The sequence below is a fragment of the Carcharodon carcharias genome, chromosome 6 (genome assembly GCF_017639515.1).
Source record: "Carcharodon carcharias isolate sCarCar2 chromosome 6, sCarCar2.pri, whole genome shotgun sequence".
In the NCBI taxonomy this organism is placed as follows: Eukaryota; Metazoa; Chordata; class Chondrichthyes; order Lamniformes; family Lamnidae; genus Carcharodon; species Carcharodon carcharias.
The window spans coordinates 83,895,002-83,914,355 of NC_054472.1; the positions used below are offsets into that span (position 1 = coordinate 83,895,002).

General features: G+C 42.8%; 1 protein-coding gene across 3 annotated transcripts in view; it reads left to right on the top strand.

Annotated features, from left to right (window-relative positions):
* lactb2 (lactamase, beta 2) overlaps positions 1–19,354 on the top strand; it is a 66,464-nt gene that overhangs the window by 4,317 nt on the left and 42,793 nt on the right. For all 3 annotated transcript variants that reach the window (XR_005943336.1, XM_041190172.1, XM_041190173.1), the window contains exon 2: positions 4,537–4,700. Coding sequence is in view for 2 of the 3 variants with exons in the window: in XM_041190172.1 (XP_041046106.1) it covers positions 4,537–4,700 (164 nt within the window). In the remaining variant the exon portion in view is untranslated. The remainder of the gene's footprint in view (positions 1–4,536; positions 4,701–19,354) is intronic.

The window sequence follows — 19,354 nt, forward strand, 5'->3', positions numbered from 1 at the left end:
CTCCCCCAATCCACCTCTCCATTCCAGCCCCTCATGGTTGTTCCTAGTCTTTCAGTGTGCTCCCAGTGCCAGGATTGCTCTTTCCATTACTGTTCATGGAAGTTCTCGCATTTATTGCCTAAATTATATAGAGATGGTAATACAGCCTTCTTAGAGATGTGAAAGTACTGAGGGGAGAAAGAGGGGTGGATGGCAGTGAAAAGCATCGGCACTTTAAGGTGGTGGAAGAAAGTCAATACCAGCATTAACTGAGAGAATGCATGGAGAGAGAGAGACCATGAAAAGAATGGGTAAAGAAACAAGAATACCAGCATGAATTCTGTGGGAGTGGTATAATTGAATGGGGAAAAGTGGAAGAAATGTGTCAAGTTGAATTGACAGCATATTTATAAGAGTGCCAGTCTGAACTGGAAAAATTGGAGGAAAATGTGTATCTGAAAGGTTAGGGAATTTGATGGAATGCATTATCTCTGAACCGGATCCAGAAAAGATGGGAGGAGATGATTTTTCAACTGCCACTCACCCATTTCTTTCATGATAAATGGGCAACTAGCAGAGGAAGATCAGAGGAGCATTGGACACCCCTCTAATTCCCAAGCTTATCTGATTCAATTCTCAACTGAATCTTTAAATGGGCATCAAGTTACCCCACCCAGAAAATGTGGAAGGATGTTTTAAATACAAAAAATGGGATCCTACACTGGCTACAGGGCCACTAGTGCCATTTTAATGTTCAAATGAGTGGAGAATCCACAATACATTCTAGGCTCAGTTGTACCAGATGTTGAGGGGCCTAAGCAGGGTTTCTTAAAGGGACTGCTGGAGAATGCTTCAGTCAAGTCTGGAAATTTTTTTGTGGGAGATTATTTTAGGTCCCAGAGAAAGTGAAACATGAAACATAGCCTTTATAAAACTACAGCGGACTGCCATAGACACACCACTGATGTCATGCTCATTTGGGGCAAAGTTAAAATTAGGCCGAGAGGATTTTTTTCTTGGGGAGGGGAAGGAAGGTTTGGATTCGAGACAATGATCATTTGAGGTAAATTTCAGAGATGTGATGGCCTGCTGAACACCTAAATTACCACAGATAAATCTGCTTAAAATGAACCAAAATCCATTTGTTATAGTGTAAACATTCAAAATCAAGGCAGCATGCCACCAATCCCTTTAGAAATGTATAGCTAACCTTGTGCCTTGCATAGCGCCTTCTATTGTTATGTACAAATTTTTTCATCTATACGGGATGAAAAAACTTCTATATGATTGTTATGACCACTGGATGTGTAAGACTGTTACGTTTTAAATTGTCCCTTTTAGTTTAAGGTAAACAGAATACCCTGGAATGGGGGATGGTGTGAAGTTGTACTGAACTTTGCCCAGCGACGGACCCATGTGACCAGTTTGCCATGGGGACAAGGAGCCCAGGTCAAGCCCTTTTGAAAGCTAGGTGCGAGCATTAACATCTGAACACAAAGGCAGCTGTTCTTGCTGCTTTCAGACTCTCAGTGGCTGTCAGACCAAAAGCAGGTGCTGCTTTGCCAGGCTGAAGAAAAGGACTGCTTTTGGGTTAATCACCAAGAGGAGTTCTGGTGAGGGCGGAACCCCTGTTCAAAGGGACAAAGCTTGTTGTGGAAGGTTGAAGACCAGGGAATTACCGGTGGGTGCTGGAAGTCCATTCAAGTATGCTTAGAAGATTTAGCAAAGGGGGCATTGTTTAAAAGGACACTGGAGGATTCACCCTGGCAGGGCAGGGAGAAGAGGGTCTGTTAAATCACCAGAATTTGGGACTTTAAATACAAGGCTGAGTATCTGCTGAGATTGTGACGTAACATAGAAACATGGCATGGGGTTTTCAGTTATATTAAGGCACTACCTTTTCTATAGTGTATTCGTTGCCTATTTTGTAAAGTTTCAAACTAATAATTTTTGTTTGTTACAGTAAAAATCTTAAAATATGAAACATTGCGATGCTGTTCTTTATATAGGTCACTGGGAAATTCGTATCTCTTTTAACAGGTATCAGTCTCTAAGGAGATCTTAACAATACAACATAAATTATAAAGCATCTGTAACAAATTGTTTTGGTATGTCAGAGAATAGTCAGATTTTTTTAAAACCGTTAGCCAGCTTTTGTTAATTTTCTAGGCTGCATGTACAGTCATCTTGACCCCAATCCCTCTAAGGCAGGCTTGTCCAACCTTTTCACGTGGGGTCCACATTTCGATTTACCTCACACTTGGTACTTGCCAACGAGCAAATTTTGGAAAAATAAGGTTTGGCGCAACATTAAACATGAATTTGAAAAAAAAAAGCTGACATATGATTAGAAACAACTTGCTGAGCAAAAAAAATCACAAACAATAAATTGATAATTAAAAAATGAGTAATAAATAAAGACAACTGTTCAAGTGTGAAAGGTTGAGAGTGTGTGTGCCCAGCTAACTCTGAGTCTCAGGATGCCCACTCACTCACCTTCACCCACTTTGAGAGTGCCTGTTGGTGTGTGGGGTGAGGGTGAATGAGAACCCTGCGACTGGGAGGGAGTCAGACACACACAATCCCCTCCCAATCACCCCACTTTCTCTCATACACACTCAAGTGCTTATCTTTTCTATCACTTACGCGCATGCTCACTCTCTGTGCGCTCACCCTCTCGTGCATACTCACCCTCTCTTGCACACACACTTGCAGGACAAACCCTCACACACATACCCTCACACACACACACTCGCTCAGTCACCCACAAACCCTCACACTCATTCACTCACCCACAAACCCTCGCTCACTCACCCACACACTCACTCACCGTCACTCACAAAATCAGCGTGGGGTGGGGGTAGGTGTGATGTGAGCTGTAGCGAGACCTGAGGCCTAGCAGCACCCAAACGCAGCTGCCCACCAAGGGGATGGCCGAGAGCCTGGGGAACGTTGGGGGGAACCAGGGGAGAACCAGTGGGATGCGATGAGTACTGGGGAAACGCAGCCAGGCCAGAGCATTGGCAGCTGGGGTAAAGCAACCACAGCAGGCCCAGAACACCGGCAGCATGGTGAACATGCGCTCCAAAGCCTCTCTCTTTCTATCTTCAAATACCTGCAGCTGCCGGTGTATGCTTCTCTTCCAATCACAGCCTGTTTCTCTCCCATGTTTGATGCTGAGAAATTCAATAGTGAGTCTATCAGCAGCAAATGTGGGAGAAAAAACAAGCTGTGATTGGAGGAGCAGGCCCCTGAAGAAATCTTCAAATACACTGAGTCATCTTACCAGCATTTTCAACAGTCATTCTGGGGCCACATGAATGCGGGCCACGGGTTGGACAAGCCTGTTGTAGGGCTTGTGCATGTAATCCAGGCTGACACTTCAGTGCAGTACTGAGGAGTGCTGCTTTGTCAAAGGTGCTGTCTTTGAGCTGAAATGTTAAACTGAGACCCCATTTGCCTGTGCTAGTGAATGTAAAAGATCCCATGGAGTTTTTCGAAGAAGAACAGAAAAAATTTTACTTGTATCTCATTGCTATATATGTAGGATATTTCTGTGTACAAATTGGATGCTGTGCTATCTGCATAACAGTAGTGAGTACGCTAATAGTAATTCATAGGTTGTAGAGTGGTTTGGCATGGCCTAAGGGAATGAAAAGCACTATCTAAATGCAAGTCTTTTTTTATTTGGTTGTTAGGGCACATGCTTTCTCATTTTGCAAAGGCATTTTGAAAATGAAGCACCAAATTAGGATCTTAAATTAGTTCTACTGCAGCTATGTATCCCCCAATTCCAACAAACCTCTGGATAGTGTAATGCATTCTGCACTGTTACTATCTATCTTGTAGTTGAACCAGTAGCTCTTGGAGCTCACGCTACCTGTTAGACAGATGAAGCTTGTACATTATTGAGTCAAATTTCCATAGATAGTACTGTATCTGCAAAGCTATTACATGAAGTAATTCATATACTTTCACCAAGCACTGCTGATATGGTCTCCGCCTCCTTGTTGGCCTCTCCCTCCACCACATGCTATGAATCAGTTTCTGTGTTGTGTGAGGAAACTGAGTGAAGCTTGTCTTTCTTCGCACATGCATTGCCCACACAATGCATTCCTGCCCAACTGTCCCCTGGAAAATTATAGGGAGTGCATGTACTGGTTGTATAATAATTAGCGTTGATGTAAACAGTTGCAGTTCCATTTCATGTACAAGACTTTAAAAAGTGCAGGAGTCAAAGTGCCATGAGAGTCAATGTTACCTGACTTCCACACACATCATGTAAAATGTGGAAACTGGGTGCCCACATGGTATCTTAGAACGTGATCCAGACCTGGTTCAGCACCAGCACTGTTGTAAGGTGCATCTTCAAAGGGTAAAAACATGCCACAATCAAATTAATCTTTACTCCTTACTTTTTAACAACTGTATTGTGTTTATATTGCCACATTGTTTTAGGGAAATGTCCTGCAGTTAATATGAGTTGAAAAAGTGAACCAAGTAATGTAGTTGAAAGAGATTAAGTTGATACTGAATATTATAACATTTTTCTGACAGACGATTCTTGATTGATACTGGCGAGCCAGGTGTGCCTGAATACATCACCTGTTTAAAAGAAACTTTGACCCAATTGAGTGCCAGTATTCAAGAAATTCTGGTGACACACTGGCACATAGATCATGTTGGAGGTATACCAGATGTATTGAAGAATGTTGATGACGGTGAGTATACAGAGGCAAGCGGTCTCCCAGATCCTAGTGCCCAGTATTTAAAAATATAATCATATGTATTTAAAACTTTGTAAAATGAATTTTCATGCCTAAGTAAATGCCACTTTGTAAATGGGAACTATATTGCTTTGTAATTTTAATGGGGAACAGGAGATAGTGCTGTTAAAAGTTTGCCTGTAGTAGTAAACGGTGATTAACTTGTTCCTGAGAAGCTCACCATGTGGCATCACCAATACAGAGTTCTGATACAATATATTAAAGTACAGTTGTGCCTTTGAACATGATCTGTCCTCCTACTTCCCATCTACATGCTCGCCTCATTGACATTATCCAAAAACATGCTGGGATTTTTAACCTCAGAAATGGAGGGCAATGAGGTGGGGGGTGGGGTAAAATTGAATGGGTTGATAGCTGTTGTTATTGCTACACTTGGTAGCCATGAAGTAAGACTTTTTATCTTTTGTTGCTTGAAAGGAGTCAGGCAGCCACTGACTGAGGTCAAGGCCCTGGTAATGTGCAATTTTACAGGATTAATTAATGGCCTGATAGTAAAGGATCCTTTAGGCAAGAGTGATAAGATGATAGAATTTCACTTCAGTTTGAAGGTGGGAAATGTGAGTCTAAAACTAGTATCTTAAACTTAAAGGCAATTACAAGGGCATAAAGACAGTTGGCTAAAGTGGACTTGGAAAATAAGTTAAAAGGTAAGATGTGGAAATGCAGTGACAGACATCTAAGGGGATATTTCCATAAGACATAGGAGCAGAAATTAGGCCAATCGGCCCATCGAGTCTGCTCCGCCATTCAATCATGGCTGATAAGTTTCTCAACGCCATTCTCCCGCCTTCTCCCTGTAACCTTTGATCCCCTTACCAATCAAGAACCTATCTATCTCGGTCTTAAATACACTCAATGACCTGGCCTCCACAGCCTTCTGTGACAATGAATTCCATAGATTCACCATTCTCTGGCTAAAGAAGTTTCTCCTCATCTCTGTTCTAAAAGGTCTTCCCTTTACTCTGAGGCTGTGCCCTCAGGTCCTAGTCTCTCCTACTAATGGAAACATCTTCCCCACGTCCACTCTATCCAGGCCTTTCAGTATTCTGTAAGTTTCAATCAGATCCCCCCTCATCCTTCTAAACTCCATCGAGTATAGACACAGAGTCCTCAAACGTTCCTCATATGTTAAGCCTTTCAATCCTGGGATCATTCTCGTGAACCTCCTCTGGACCCTCTCCAGGGCCAGCACATCCTTCCTGAGATATGGGCCCAAAATTGCTCACAATATTCTAAATGTGGTCTGACCAGAGCCTTATAAAGCCTCAGCAGCACATCCCTGCTTTTATATTCTAGTCCTCTCGAAATAAATGCCAACATTGCATTTGCCTTCCTAACTACCGACTCAACCTGCAAGTTAACCTTAAGAGAATCCTGGACTAGGACTCCCAAGTCCCTTTGCACTCCAGATTTCTGAATTCTCTCCCCATTTAGAAAATAGTCCATGCCTCTATTCTTCCTACCAAAGTGCATGACCTGACACTTCCCCACATTGTATTCCATCTGCCACTTCTTTGCCCATTCTCCTAACCTGTCCAAATCCTTCTGCAGCCTCCCCGCCTCCTCTATACTACCTGTCCCTCCACCTATCTTTGTATCATCTGCAAACTTAGCCAGGATGCCCTCAGTTCCTTCATCTAGATCATTAATGTATAAAGTGAAAAGTTATGTTCCCAACACTGACCCCTGCGGAACTCCACTAGTCACCGGCCGCCATCCTGAGAAGGACCCCCTTATCCCCACTCTCTGCCTCCCGCCAGACAGCCAATCTTCTATCCATGCTAGTACCTTGCCTCTAACACCATGGGCTCTTATCTTACTGAGTAGCCTCCTGTGTGGCACCTTGTCAAAAGCCTTCTGGAAGTCCAAGTAGATAACATCCATTGGCTCTCCTTTGTCTAACCTACTCGTTACCTCCTCAAAGAATTCTAACAGATTTGTCAGGCATGACCTGCCCTTGATGAAACCATGCTGACTTTGCCTGATTTTACCATGCACTTCCAAGTATTCTGAAATCTCATCCTTAATAATGGACTCTAAAATCTTACCAACGACCGACTTCAGGCTAATCGGCCAGTAATTTCCCGTCTTTTGCCTCACTCCCTACTTAAACAGGGGATTACATTAGCGATTTTCCAGTCCTCTGGGACCCTAATAATAAGAACAAAAATAAAAAACTGCGGATGCTGGAAATCCAAAACAAAAACAGAATTACCTGGAAAAACTCAGCAGGTCTGGCAGCATCGGCGGAGAAGAAAAGAGTTGACGTTTTGAGTCCTCATGACCCTTCGACAGAACTAGGTGAATCCCAGGGAGGGTTGAAATATTGAGGATATTTCAACCCTCCCTGGGATTCACCTAGTTCTGTCGAAGGGTCATGAGGACTCGAAACGTCAACTCTTTTCTTCTCCGCCGATGCTGCCAGACCTGCTGAGTTTTTCCAGGTAATTCTGTTTTTGTTTTCCTCTGGGACCCTCCCTGACTCCAGTGATTCCTGAAAGATCACCACTAATGCCTCCACTATCTCTTCAGCTATCTCCTTCAGAACTCTGGGGTAACTCAATGAAGAAATTTTCTATAGAAAAAGAAAGACTATGAAAAGGGTGTAGCACCCATGGCTAACTAAGGAAGTTAAGAAAGGTATCAAATTGGAAGAAAAGGCATACAGTGCTGTGAAGATTAGTGGTAGGCCAGAAGATTGGGGAAATTTTAGAAAACAGCAAAGGATAACCAAAAAAAATAAAGAGGCAGAAATTGGACAATGAGAGAAAACAAGCAAGAATTAGAAAAACAGACTATAGAAGCTTCTATAATATATAAAAAGGAAAACAGTGGTGTCCCACCAGCAGGACAGACCCAGCAGAGCTGATGCACAGTGATATACAGTCGGGAGGGAGTTGCCCTTGGAGTCATCAACATTGATTCTGGATATTATGACTCAGCAGTTGGTAAAGCTGAGTTACTTAAAAATCCCAGAGGGAAACTTTAAACAACTGTCATAACATATATTTTAAGTGGTATGTTTGAGATGCAACTCTAAATTCAGGAATCAGTCCATCAATTCTCAAGAGGTTTTTATGTTAAATGAAACATTTTATTAAGTTACAACACATTAAACACATACACATGGCTACAAATTATTATGATCATAACTTTTAACAAATTCCCAGACTAATCTCCATTAAGGTAACAATAACCCATATACATTACCAGGCAAAGCATTTTCACCTTACAAATTCAAAATGAGGTTCCTCTCACTTTGCTTCCTGTGGAGACTGTTGTAGACTTACAGCTGCTTTGATCATACGTTGCCTCTGCCCTGCACAAACAAAACTGCTGAGTGTTATACGTAGCACAGCTCATTGAATGTAAATTCCCATTGTATCACCAGCTCCTTTGCACTCCATCTCTTCTAACAATAAAAGTCCTTTCATAGTACTAATTTTATTAGTAATATAAACATTAATTGGTCTCTACCAGCTAGGTGTCAGATTTCACCACACTTCTTGAATGCTCTATTCAAAAAAATGCTACCTCTACCTTTCTTACATCTCAAAACTAGTACACATCAAAGCACCCAGACTAGCTGGTTTTAATCCAATTAAGACACACCCACAGACTAAACCTATTTTTTAAAAGAAAAATATTTTTCAATAATATTATATACATTAATAGCTTCATGACACCATGAAGCCTCATCCCATCAGATCAGCCATGAGCAAGGAAACCTGCTGATTATAATGTACCGTCCCCCCACCCCCATCCCAGCTAAGGAATCAGTACTCTTCCATGTTGAACATCACTTGAAGGAGGCACTGAGGGTGGCAAGGGTGCAGAATGTACTCTGGGTGAGGGACCTCAAAGTCCATCACCGAGCAGGGTCAGTAGCATCACAACCCACCAAGCTGGCCAAGTCCTAAGCGACATAACTACTAGGCTGGGTTAGAGCAGATGGTAAGGAAACCAACAAGAGAGAAAAACGTACTTGACCTCATCCTCACCAACCTTCCCTTCCGCAGATGCATCTGTCAATAGGGGTGACACTGGCAACAGTCGTTGTGGAGACGACATCCCATCTTCACATTGAGGATACCCTCCATAATGTTGTGTGGCACGACTACTCTGCTATATGGGATAGATTTTGAACAGATCTAGCAACTCAAGATTGGGCAACTATGAGGCGCCGTGGGCCATCAGCAGCAGCAGACTTGTACTGAACCACAATCTGCAACCTCATGGCCCAGCATATCCCCCACACTACCATTACCACCAAGCCAAGGGCTGAACACTGGTTCAATGAAGGGTACAGGAAGGCATGCCAGGAGCAGCACCAGCCGTACCTGAAAATGAGGTGCTAACCTGGTGAAGCTATAACACAGGACTACTTGCATGCCGAACAGCATAAGCAGCAAATGAAAGACAGAGCTAAGCAATTCCACAACCAGCGGATCTAAGATCTGCAGCCCTACCACATCCAGTCGTGAATGGTGGTGGACAATTAAACAACTTACTGGAGGAGGATGCTCGACAAATATTCCCATCCTCAATGATGGGGGAGCCCAGCACATCAGTGCAAAGATAAGGCTGGAGCACTTGCAATAATCTTTAGCCAGAAGTGCTGAATGGATGATCCATTTTGCCCTCCTCCAGAAGTCCCCAGCATCACAGCTGCCAGTCTTCAGTCAATTCAATTCACTCCACGTGATATCAAGAAACAGCAGAAGGCTCTGGGCCCTGACAATATTCCACAATAGTTCTGAAGACTTTGTGCTCCAGAACTAGCTGAGCCCCTGGTCAACCTGTTCTGGTACAGCTACAACACTGACATATACCCAGCAATGTGGAAAATTGCCCACGAAAAACAGGACAAATCCAACCTGGCCAATTACCAACCCATCAGTCTACTTTCAATCATCAGTAAAGTGATGGAAGAGGTCATCAACAGTCCTATCAAGTGGCAGTTGCTTAGTAATAACCTTCTTACTGATGTTCATTTTGGGTCCTATCAGTGCCACTCAACTTCTGATCTCATTACAGCCTTGGTTCAAAAATGGACAAAAGAGCTGAACCCTAGAGTGAGGTGAGGGTGATTGCTCTTTCCGTCAAGCAGCATTTGACTAAGTGTGGCATCGAGGAGCCCTAGGAACACTGGAGTCAGTTGGAATTGGGGGAGAGCTCTCCGCTGATTGGAATCATACCTAGCACAAAGGAAGATGGTTGTGGTTGTTGGAAGTCAATCATCTCAGTTCCAGGACATCACTGCAGGAGTTCCTCAGGGTAATGTCCTAGACCTAACCATCTTCAGCTGCTTCATCAATTACCTTCCTTCCATGATAAGGTCAGAAGTGCGGATGGTCGCTGATGATTGCACAATGGTCAGGACCATTTGTGATGACTCATATACTGATGCTGTCCATGTTACAAATGCAGCAAAACCTGGACATCAGCCCTAGCCTGGATAATAAGTGTTAAGTAACATGCGTGCCACATAAGTGCCAGGCAATGACCCTCTCCAACAAGAGAGAATCTAACCATCTCCCCTTGACATTCAATGGCATTACCATTGCTGAATCTCCCACTATCAGGGTGTTACCATTGACCAGAAACTGAATCGGACTAACCACATAATACTGTGGCTACAAGAGCAGGTAAGAGACTAGCAAGTAACTCACCTCCTGACTCCCCAAAGCTTGTCCACCATTTACAAGGCACAAATCAGGAGTGTGATAGAATACTCACCACTTGCCTAGATGAGTGCAGCTCCAAAAACACTCAAGAAACTTGACACCATCCAGGACAAACCAGCCCGCTTGGTTGGCACCCCCATCCACAAGCATTCACTCCCCCACCACTGACACAATGCAGTGTGTATCACCTACAAGATGCACAGGAGGAACTCACTGAAGCTCCTTAGACAGCACCTTCCAAATCCACTACTACCAATTCGAAGGTCAAGGACAGCAGATAGATGGGAACACCACTACCTGGAAGTTCCTCTCCAATACGCTTACCATTCTCACTTGGAAATATATCGCCATTCCTTAACTGTCACTGGGTCAAAATCCTGGAGTTCCCTCCCTAACAGCACTTCAGGTGTACCTACATGACATGGACTGCAGCGGTTCAAGAAGGCAGCCCACCACCACCTTCTCAAGGGCAATTAGGGATGGGCAATAAATGCCTGTCTCACCAGCGATGTCACACCCCATGAAAAACTGTACAGTTATGGTCTCCTTACTTAAGGAGGGATATACTTTCTTGGAAACAGTTCAATAAAGGGATCACTAGTAGCTGGATGCTGGAGGGGTCACTGGCAGCCAGATGCTGAAAGGGTCACTGACAGCCGGATGCTGGAATGGTCACTGGTAGCCGGATGCTGGAGGAGTCATTGATGGCCGGATGCTGGAGGAGTCATTGGTGGCTGGATGCTGGAGGGGTCACTGGGAGATGGATGCTGGAGGGGTCAGTGATGGCCAGATGCTGGAAGGGTCAGTGGTGGCCGGATACTGGAGCGGTCAGTGGTGGCCGGATACTAGAGGAGTCAGTGGTGGCCTGATGCTGGAGGGGTCAATGGTGGCTGGATGCTGGAGGGATCACTGGGAGCTGGATGCTGGAGGGGTCAGCGGTAGCCGGATACTTAAGGGGTCACATGATGGCGAGGCCACTGGTGGCCGGATGCTGGAGGGTGTCACTGGTGGCCGGATGCTGGAGGGGGTCACTGGTGGCCAGATGCTGGAGGGGGTCACTGGTGGCTGGATGTCGGTGGGGGTCACTGGTGGCCGGATGCTGGAGGGTGTCACCGGTGGCCGATTGCTGGAGGGGGTCACTGGTGGCCGGATGTTGGTGGGGGTCACTGGTGGCCAGATGCTGGAGGGTGTCACTGGTGGCCGGATGCTGGAGGGGGTCACTGGTGGCCAGATGTTGGTGGGGGTCACTGGTGGCCGGATGTTGGTGGGGGTCACTGGTGGCCGGATGTTGGTGGGGGTCACTGGTGGCCGGATGTTGGTGGGGGTCACTGGTGGCCGGATGTTGGTGGGGGTCACTGGTGGCCGGATGTTGGTGGGGGTCACTGGTGGCCGGATGTTGGTGGGGGTCACTCAGAGCTGGATGCTTGCATGCCTGAGTCTTTGGAGGATGGTTGCTCAGAGGATGTTTAAAGCAGTGAATGTTTGTGTCAGTGCTTGGGTGCTGGCAGCCATTTAAACATGACACTGCTGCCATCTCAAAGCCCACCTCCGACTGCTGAGCAATCGGACTGTTGGCCATTAATTGGCTAACTGGCACAGTAGTTCTACAGAAACGGGAGTCGGAGCAAGAGCTGCTTTGCTACTCACTTCCATCTTCCTTCTTCTGCCAGGTCCCGTAAAATCCCATCAAAGTGTCTTTGTCCGTGTACTCTTACAGCCTCAGCTCTAACCTCACCACCACCTCTCTCAATTCCTCACTGTCTCTAAAGTGCCTAACTACTTGTCTGACATCCAGGACTGGAAAAACAAAAATTTCCTCCAACATTGATGTTGGAAGACCAAAGCCGTTCTTCATAAGCTCCGTTCCATAGCAATTGACAAATCCCTTTCACAAGGAAAAGTCCGAGGCTGAACCAGATATCCGCAACATTGGTGTCCTATTTCACTGAGTTGAATTTCCAATGACGTATCTGCGTGATCATTAAGACCATCTTTTTCAAGCTCCGTAACATTGTCAATCCACCCCTGTCTCACCTCGTCTGTGGCTGAAATCCTCATCCATGCCTTAGTTACCTCTAGGTTTAACTATTCAAATGCATCCCTAGTCAGCTTCCCCTCTTCCATCCCTTTTAAATTTGAAATCATACAAACTCCCCATGTCCTACTTTGCACCAAATCCCGTTCACCCAGCAACCCTGTGCTCACTAATCTACATTGGCTCCCACTTAAGCAATGCCTCCATTTTAAAATTCTCATCCTTGTTTTCAAATCTATCTACTGTCTCTCTCCCTCACTGTCTTTATAATCTCTGTCAGCCCTAGAATCCATCGAGTTCTCAGAACTCCTCAAGTGCTGGCCTTGGAACATCCCAAGTTTTGATTGCTTTGTTGTTGATGGCTGTCCCTACATTTGCCAAGGCCCTAAGCTCTGGAATTTCTTTCCTAAACCTTGCCACCTTTCTGCCTCCCTTTCTTCCTTTAAGATACTTCTTAAAGCCCACCTTTTTTGGTCAATCCTTCATCATGAGGTCAGAAGTGGGGATATTTGCTGATGATTGATGTTCAAGCTTCTTTAAATATATAAAAAGTAAGAGAGAGGCCAAAGTGAACATAGGCCCCTTAGAGAATGAAGCTGGGGAAATAATAATGGGGAACCAGGAGAAACGGCAGAGGAGTTGAATAAATACTTTGCATCAGTCTTTTCATGGTAGAAGACACTAATAGCATACCAAAAATACTAAATAATCAAGGGGCAAAAGGAGGGGAGGAAATAAATACGATAGTTATCACTAGAGAAAAAGTACTAGGGAAACTAATAGGGCCAAAGGCCGATAAGTCACCTTGACCTGATGGGTTGCATCCTAGGATATTGAAGAAAGTAGCTACAGATATAGTGATGCTCTTGTAGTAATCTTCCCAGAATGCTTAGATTCTGGATAAGTCCTAGAGGATTGGAAAACTACGTATGTAACACCCTTATTCAAAAAGGGAGGGGGACAAAAACAGGCCAGTTAGCTTAGCATCTGTCATTGGAAAAATGTTAGAGTCTATTGTAAAGGATGCAATAGGAGAGCATTTGGAAATGTATAATATAATCAAGCAGAGTCAGCATGACTTTATGAAGGGGAAATCATGACTGACAAATTTATTAGAATTCTTTGAGGAGGTAGCAAGCAGGTTAGATAAAGGGAAACCAGTAGATGTAATATATTTGGATTTCCAAAAGGCATTCAGTAAGGTACTGCAGATAAGGCTACTTAATAAGACAAGAGCCCATGGTGTTGGGGGTAGTATATTAGCATGGATAAAGGATTGGCTAACTAATAGAAGACAGAGAGTTCGGTTATGGGGGGCATTTTCAGGATGGCAACCTGTAACTAGTGGAGTACCACAGAGATCAGTGCTGGAGCCACAATTATTTACAATACACATTAATGACTTGGATGAGGGAACTGAATGTACTATCGCCAAGTTTGCAGATGACACAAAAATAGGTGGGAAGGCAAGTGGTGAGGATGACACAAAGGGTCTACGGAGGGACATAGATAGGTTAAGTGAATTGGCAAAAAACTTGGCAGATGGAATATAAGGTGGGAAAATGTGAGGTTATGCACTTTGACAGGAAGAATAGAGGAGCTGAATATTATTTAAATGGAAAAAGACTGCAGAAAGCTGCAGCACAGAAGGATTTGGGGGTCCTCGTACATGAATCACAAGCTAGCATACAAGTTCAGCAGTAATAAGGAAGGCAAATGAAAAGTTGGCCTTTATTTCAAATGGAATAGAGTGTAAAAATAGTGAAGTCTTGCTAAAACTATACAAGGCGCAAATTAGACCACATCTAGAATACTGTAAAAAGTTTTGGTTCCCTTATCCAAGGAAAGATATATTGGCATTGGAGGCAGTCCAGAGAAGGTTCACTAGGTTGATCCCGGGTATGGAAGTATTTTCTTATTAGGAGAGTTGAGTAGGTTGGGCCTGTACTCATTGGAATTTAGAAGAATGAGAGGCAACCTTATTGAAACGTGTAAGATTCTTAGGGGACTTGACAAGGTAGATGCTGAGAGGTTGTTTCCCCTTGTGGGAGAGTCTAGGACCAGAGGGCATAATCTCAGAGTAAGGGGTCACCCGTTTAAGACAGAGATGAGGAGGAATTTCTTCTCTCAGAGGGTAGTGAATCTGTGGAATTCTTTGTCGCAAAGGGCTGGGTCATTAATTATATTCAAGGCTGAGATAGACATTTTTAATCAGTAAGAGAATCAAGGGTTATGGGGAAAAGGCAGGAAAGTGGAGTCGAGGATTAACAGATCACCATGATCTCATTGAATGGTGGAGCTGACTCATTGAGCCGAATGGCCTACACCTAGATTCTTGCAGCAAGAACTGGACAATATTCAGGCTTGGGCTGATAAGTAACACTCACCCCACACAGGTGCCAGGTAATGATTTTCTCCCCTTGACGTCCAATGGCATTACCATCACTGAATTCCCCCACCATTTACAGCCTGAGGGGCTTGCCGTTGGCCAGAAACTTAACTGGACCAGACATATAAATACAGCGGCTACAAGAGCACTTCAGAGGTTGAGAATTCTGCAGTAAGTAACTCAGCTCCTAACTCTCCAAAGCCTGTCCACCATCTACAAAGTACAAGTCAGGAGTGTGAAGGAATACCCTCCACTTGCCTGGATGAATGCAGTTGCAACAGCACTCAAGAAGTGCAACAAAGCAGCCCATTTAATCAGCACTCATCTATCATTTTAAACATTCTCTCCCTCTACCACTGATGTGCAGTGGCAGCAGTAAGTACCATCTACAAGACGCATTGCAGCCAAGGCTCCATCGATAACACCTTCTAAATGCACCACCTCTACCACTTAGAAGAACAAAGGCAGCAGAAGTATGGAAATATCACAATCTCTCCAAGTTCTCCTCTAAGTCACAGCTCCAAGTCACAAACTATCCTGCCATTCCTTCGTTGTCATTGGATCAAAATCCTGAAACTTCCTCCTTAATAATACTGTGGGTGTACCTACACCAGTTGAACTGTCGGGGGCGCTCTCCACCACCTTTACAAAGGCAATTAGGAATGGGAAATAAATGATGTCCTTCCTTAGGATGCTCTCATTCCATGAACAAATAAATAAATTATCTGCCCTAGTATCTCTCCATGTGCCTTTGTTTGATAACACTCCTTGGGATGTTTTTTTCATTCATTCATAGCATGTGAGCGTCACTGGTTATTCCAGCATTTAGGCCAGCAATATTTTCCTATGTTTACAATGTTTTACTACATCTAGGCCAGCAATGTTTTACTATGTTAAAGTTGCTTTAGAAATACAAGTTGTTTTTATATCCTCCAGGAACAGGAGCAACTCAGGTAGCAGGTAATTTGTAGGTGGTTTTCCAAAACTCTAAAATGAAGTGGTGTAAAATAAGATTTTATGGTAAATCTGTAACGCAGTATTATTAAGGATGAATACCTGAAATATAATTTGTCATCGCTGGAATTTGTGTAATTTGCTGGTTACTGTAATTCAAAATCCAGTTGTGTTTTAGTGGATTGGATCTAGGTAGTATAAATGGGATATGTGCAAGCCTACTACAGCAGAAATTGCAACAGTTCTACTCCATTGTGTAAAGTTTTACTTTGAAATGTTATATTTACTGCAATATTTTATATATACAATGAAGGAAGTCAAATGAAACAAATCTGCATTCAGAAATTTTCTCCAGCATCGTCCACCACCCCCAATTCTCAAATATTGGTAACTTTTAATTATGTAGCCTCCAAATTTAAGAGCCCTAACACTGATGATTGTAAATCACCTTAAATCTTTTTTGACCTCCATCAGAAAGCTTACTTAAAGTCAAAATTATAGTGCATTGGTTCAAATCAAATGTAATTAAGTGAATTAACCTATGTTTCTGTCTGGATTTGCTCCATTATAACATGGCAAAACTTTTTTTTTGTGCACAGCTTGCAGTATGAGGAGAACGCAACAGTGAGCTTTTTATTTGTCTAAGCTGATTTGTAAATGGTAGGCCATTCAAGTAATTTAATGACATTTTTAAAGGAGACTACTAAATGTCTCGACAAAAGTAAATGCAGTGAAAGTGATATATTTGGACTTTCAGAATCTCTCATAAGAAATATCACATAAAATAGCAATATGTTAGTGATTTTCTTTGCCTTTCCCCCAAGTGTTTCCCACTACCCTCTTGATGCCCTCTGTAGAACTGGTGAACTGGAAGATAAATACCCTTTGAAATTTAACCAGGAATAAAGGAAATCCAAAATGTGTCTTGCAAAATAAAAATTGCCAACTGCACCTATAATAAAGTGTATTTGGAATTTCAGTCCCAGGGTTGTCCGAAGTGCCCAGCTAATAAATGTGATTTATTAATTTATTAATCTCCTTTTGTCATTCAGTTATCAGGAGGCACATTTGGTGATATTAACTTAAATGACTTTGTAAATAAATATAAGTTGTAAATAAATATACAGAGAACTGAGAAATTGTTGAAGGAACTGCATTAGGGGGTATGGGCACTGTTTGGGACATGTTCAATGAAGAAATGTGAAGTGGTATATGTTGAAGAAAAAAGGAATTAGAATATGTCCTAAATATATGCACTTAGGAACAGGATTAGGCCATTCTGCATCTGGAGTCAGTTTCAGAATTCAATTAGATTGTGGCTATCTGTTTGTCACCTCCGTTTACCCACCTTTGATTCATATCCCTTAACACCCTTATCTAACCTAAAGTGATCAATCTTGAAAAATTTCAATTGATCCAACAGCCATGGCCTTTTGAGGAACAGTGGAAACATTTCACATTCCACTACCCTTTTTGTGGAAAAAGTTCTTCCTAATGGTAGACAGGAAGGAACTTTTCTCCTTGGTGGAGGGATCAATAACCAGGAGGCATAGATTTAAGGTAAGGGCCAGGAGGTTTAGAGGGGATGTGAGGAATTTTTTCACTGAGGGTGGTGGGAGTCTGGAACCCACTGCCTGAAAGGGTAGTAGAGGCAGAAACCCTCATAACATTTAAGAAATATTTGGATGTGCACTAAAAATGCCATGGCATGCAAGGATATGGGCCTAGTGCTGGGAAATAGGATTAGAATAGTTAGGTACTTGTTTGACCAGCGCAGACTTAATGGGCCGAAGGGCCTTTTTCTGTGCTGTAGACCTCTATGACTCTATAATTTCACACGTAAATGGTCTAGTTCTAATTTTAGGTTAAGCCTCCTTATTCTGGATTTCCCCACCAGAGGAAATAGTTTTTTTGCATTTACCCTATCAAATCCCTTTATCATTTCTCAGTGAAATGGAGGAACAAAGATATTTGGGAGTCAAATTTGCAGATCTTTAAAAGCAAGATTCCAGGTGGAAATAGCAAACAAAAGGAAATATGTCTTTTATGTATAAGACCACTGAATGCAAAAACCATGTAAGGTTGAATCTGTAGAAGGTGTTTGTTAGACCACAGCTAGAGTAGTGTGTTGTTTATACCCTTCCTATAATGGGAAGTCATAAGAACCATGGAAGAATTGATGTCAGGATTGAGAGGATATAGTCATGATGGCAGGTTTGAAAAAGGCCAAGGCAGAATAAGTGAAAAAGATCTAACAGAAGCAACCAAAATAATCAAATTATTTGAGAGGTTAAATAATGAAAGATTGGGCCAGAATTTGCTAGAACAGTATGAAGTGCAATACACTCTTAATATGGCATTATAATATATCTTACTCTGTGTTTGGGCTAGTTTTTTCTGGAAAATCGATTCAGCAATGGTGCAGCAAACTCAATGATAAATTAAGCAGATCATTTACGAAACAGATAATGGCTAGCCCCGCACGCCAGACACATGACACTATAAAAAAATACTAACAGATATAATGGGGATAATTTTAACCTAAACGACCAACGGGAAACCCACCATATTGGTTGAAATTCTGGTTTTACACCCTGCCAAAAATTACTGTCCATTAGCTTGAATGGTGGTGAACCGCCTATTTGAACCGTCCATATGGTGAAGTTACTGCCATAGTACTGTTAGGTAGGAATTTCCAGGATTTGACCCAAGCGATGAACGAATGGCAATATGCTTCCAAATCAGGATGGTGTGTACTTTCTATTTTTGTCTTTCTAGGTGGGTGGGGGAGGTAATGGGTTTAGGCGATGCTGTAAAAGAAGCTTTAGCGAGTTGGTGTAGTGCATCTTGTCAGATTGTGCATGCTGCACCTGTTGTAGGCCAGTGGTGGAGGAAGCAAATATTTAAGCTGCTGCTTAGCATGCCGATCAGATGGGCTCTTTTGTTCTGGATGGCATTGATCTTGAGTGTTGTTGGAGCTGCTGTCAGGAAGATATAATAATTTTCATAATGTTATTTGGAATTTATTGTAAAGTGGAGTAATAGTGGGGTCTGTGTGTATATAGGGGGGTACTTAACTGAATTAAAGATAGCTGGTATGAAGGCTTTGATATGTCTGAAGAGAAGCTAGGTTGCTAGGTTTGAAATGTTAAATAGGTAAACATGATTGAAGTTGTAGGGAATGTGAGGTATAAAGGCAATACTTGCATTTTTAAATAAACCACAGTGACCTGAATTCAAAAGAGGGGGTGCAATGTTTTACCTAGCCAGGAGTCCTTGTTGTCTACAAGGAACTCATTTTGAATTTGACTGTCCAGGGTATGTGCTTTGCCTGGGTTTGTTTAAATCTGTGTGTTTTACTATTGCCTTAATAGAGGTGTAACTGGGAGTTAGATTAATTAGGGGAATTATAGTGGTAATTTCTAGACCTATGTACGTGCTTAAAATCATTTCTTCTATTAATAAATGTTTAATTTAGTTTTGTAAGAAACCTATAAGACTTGGTGGCCTTATTACTACTGAG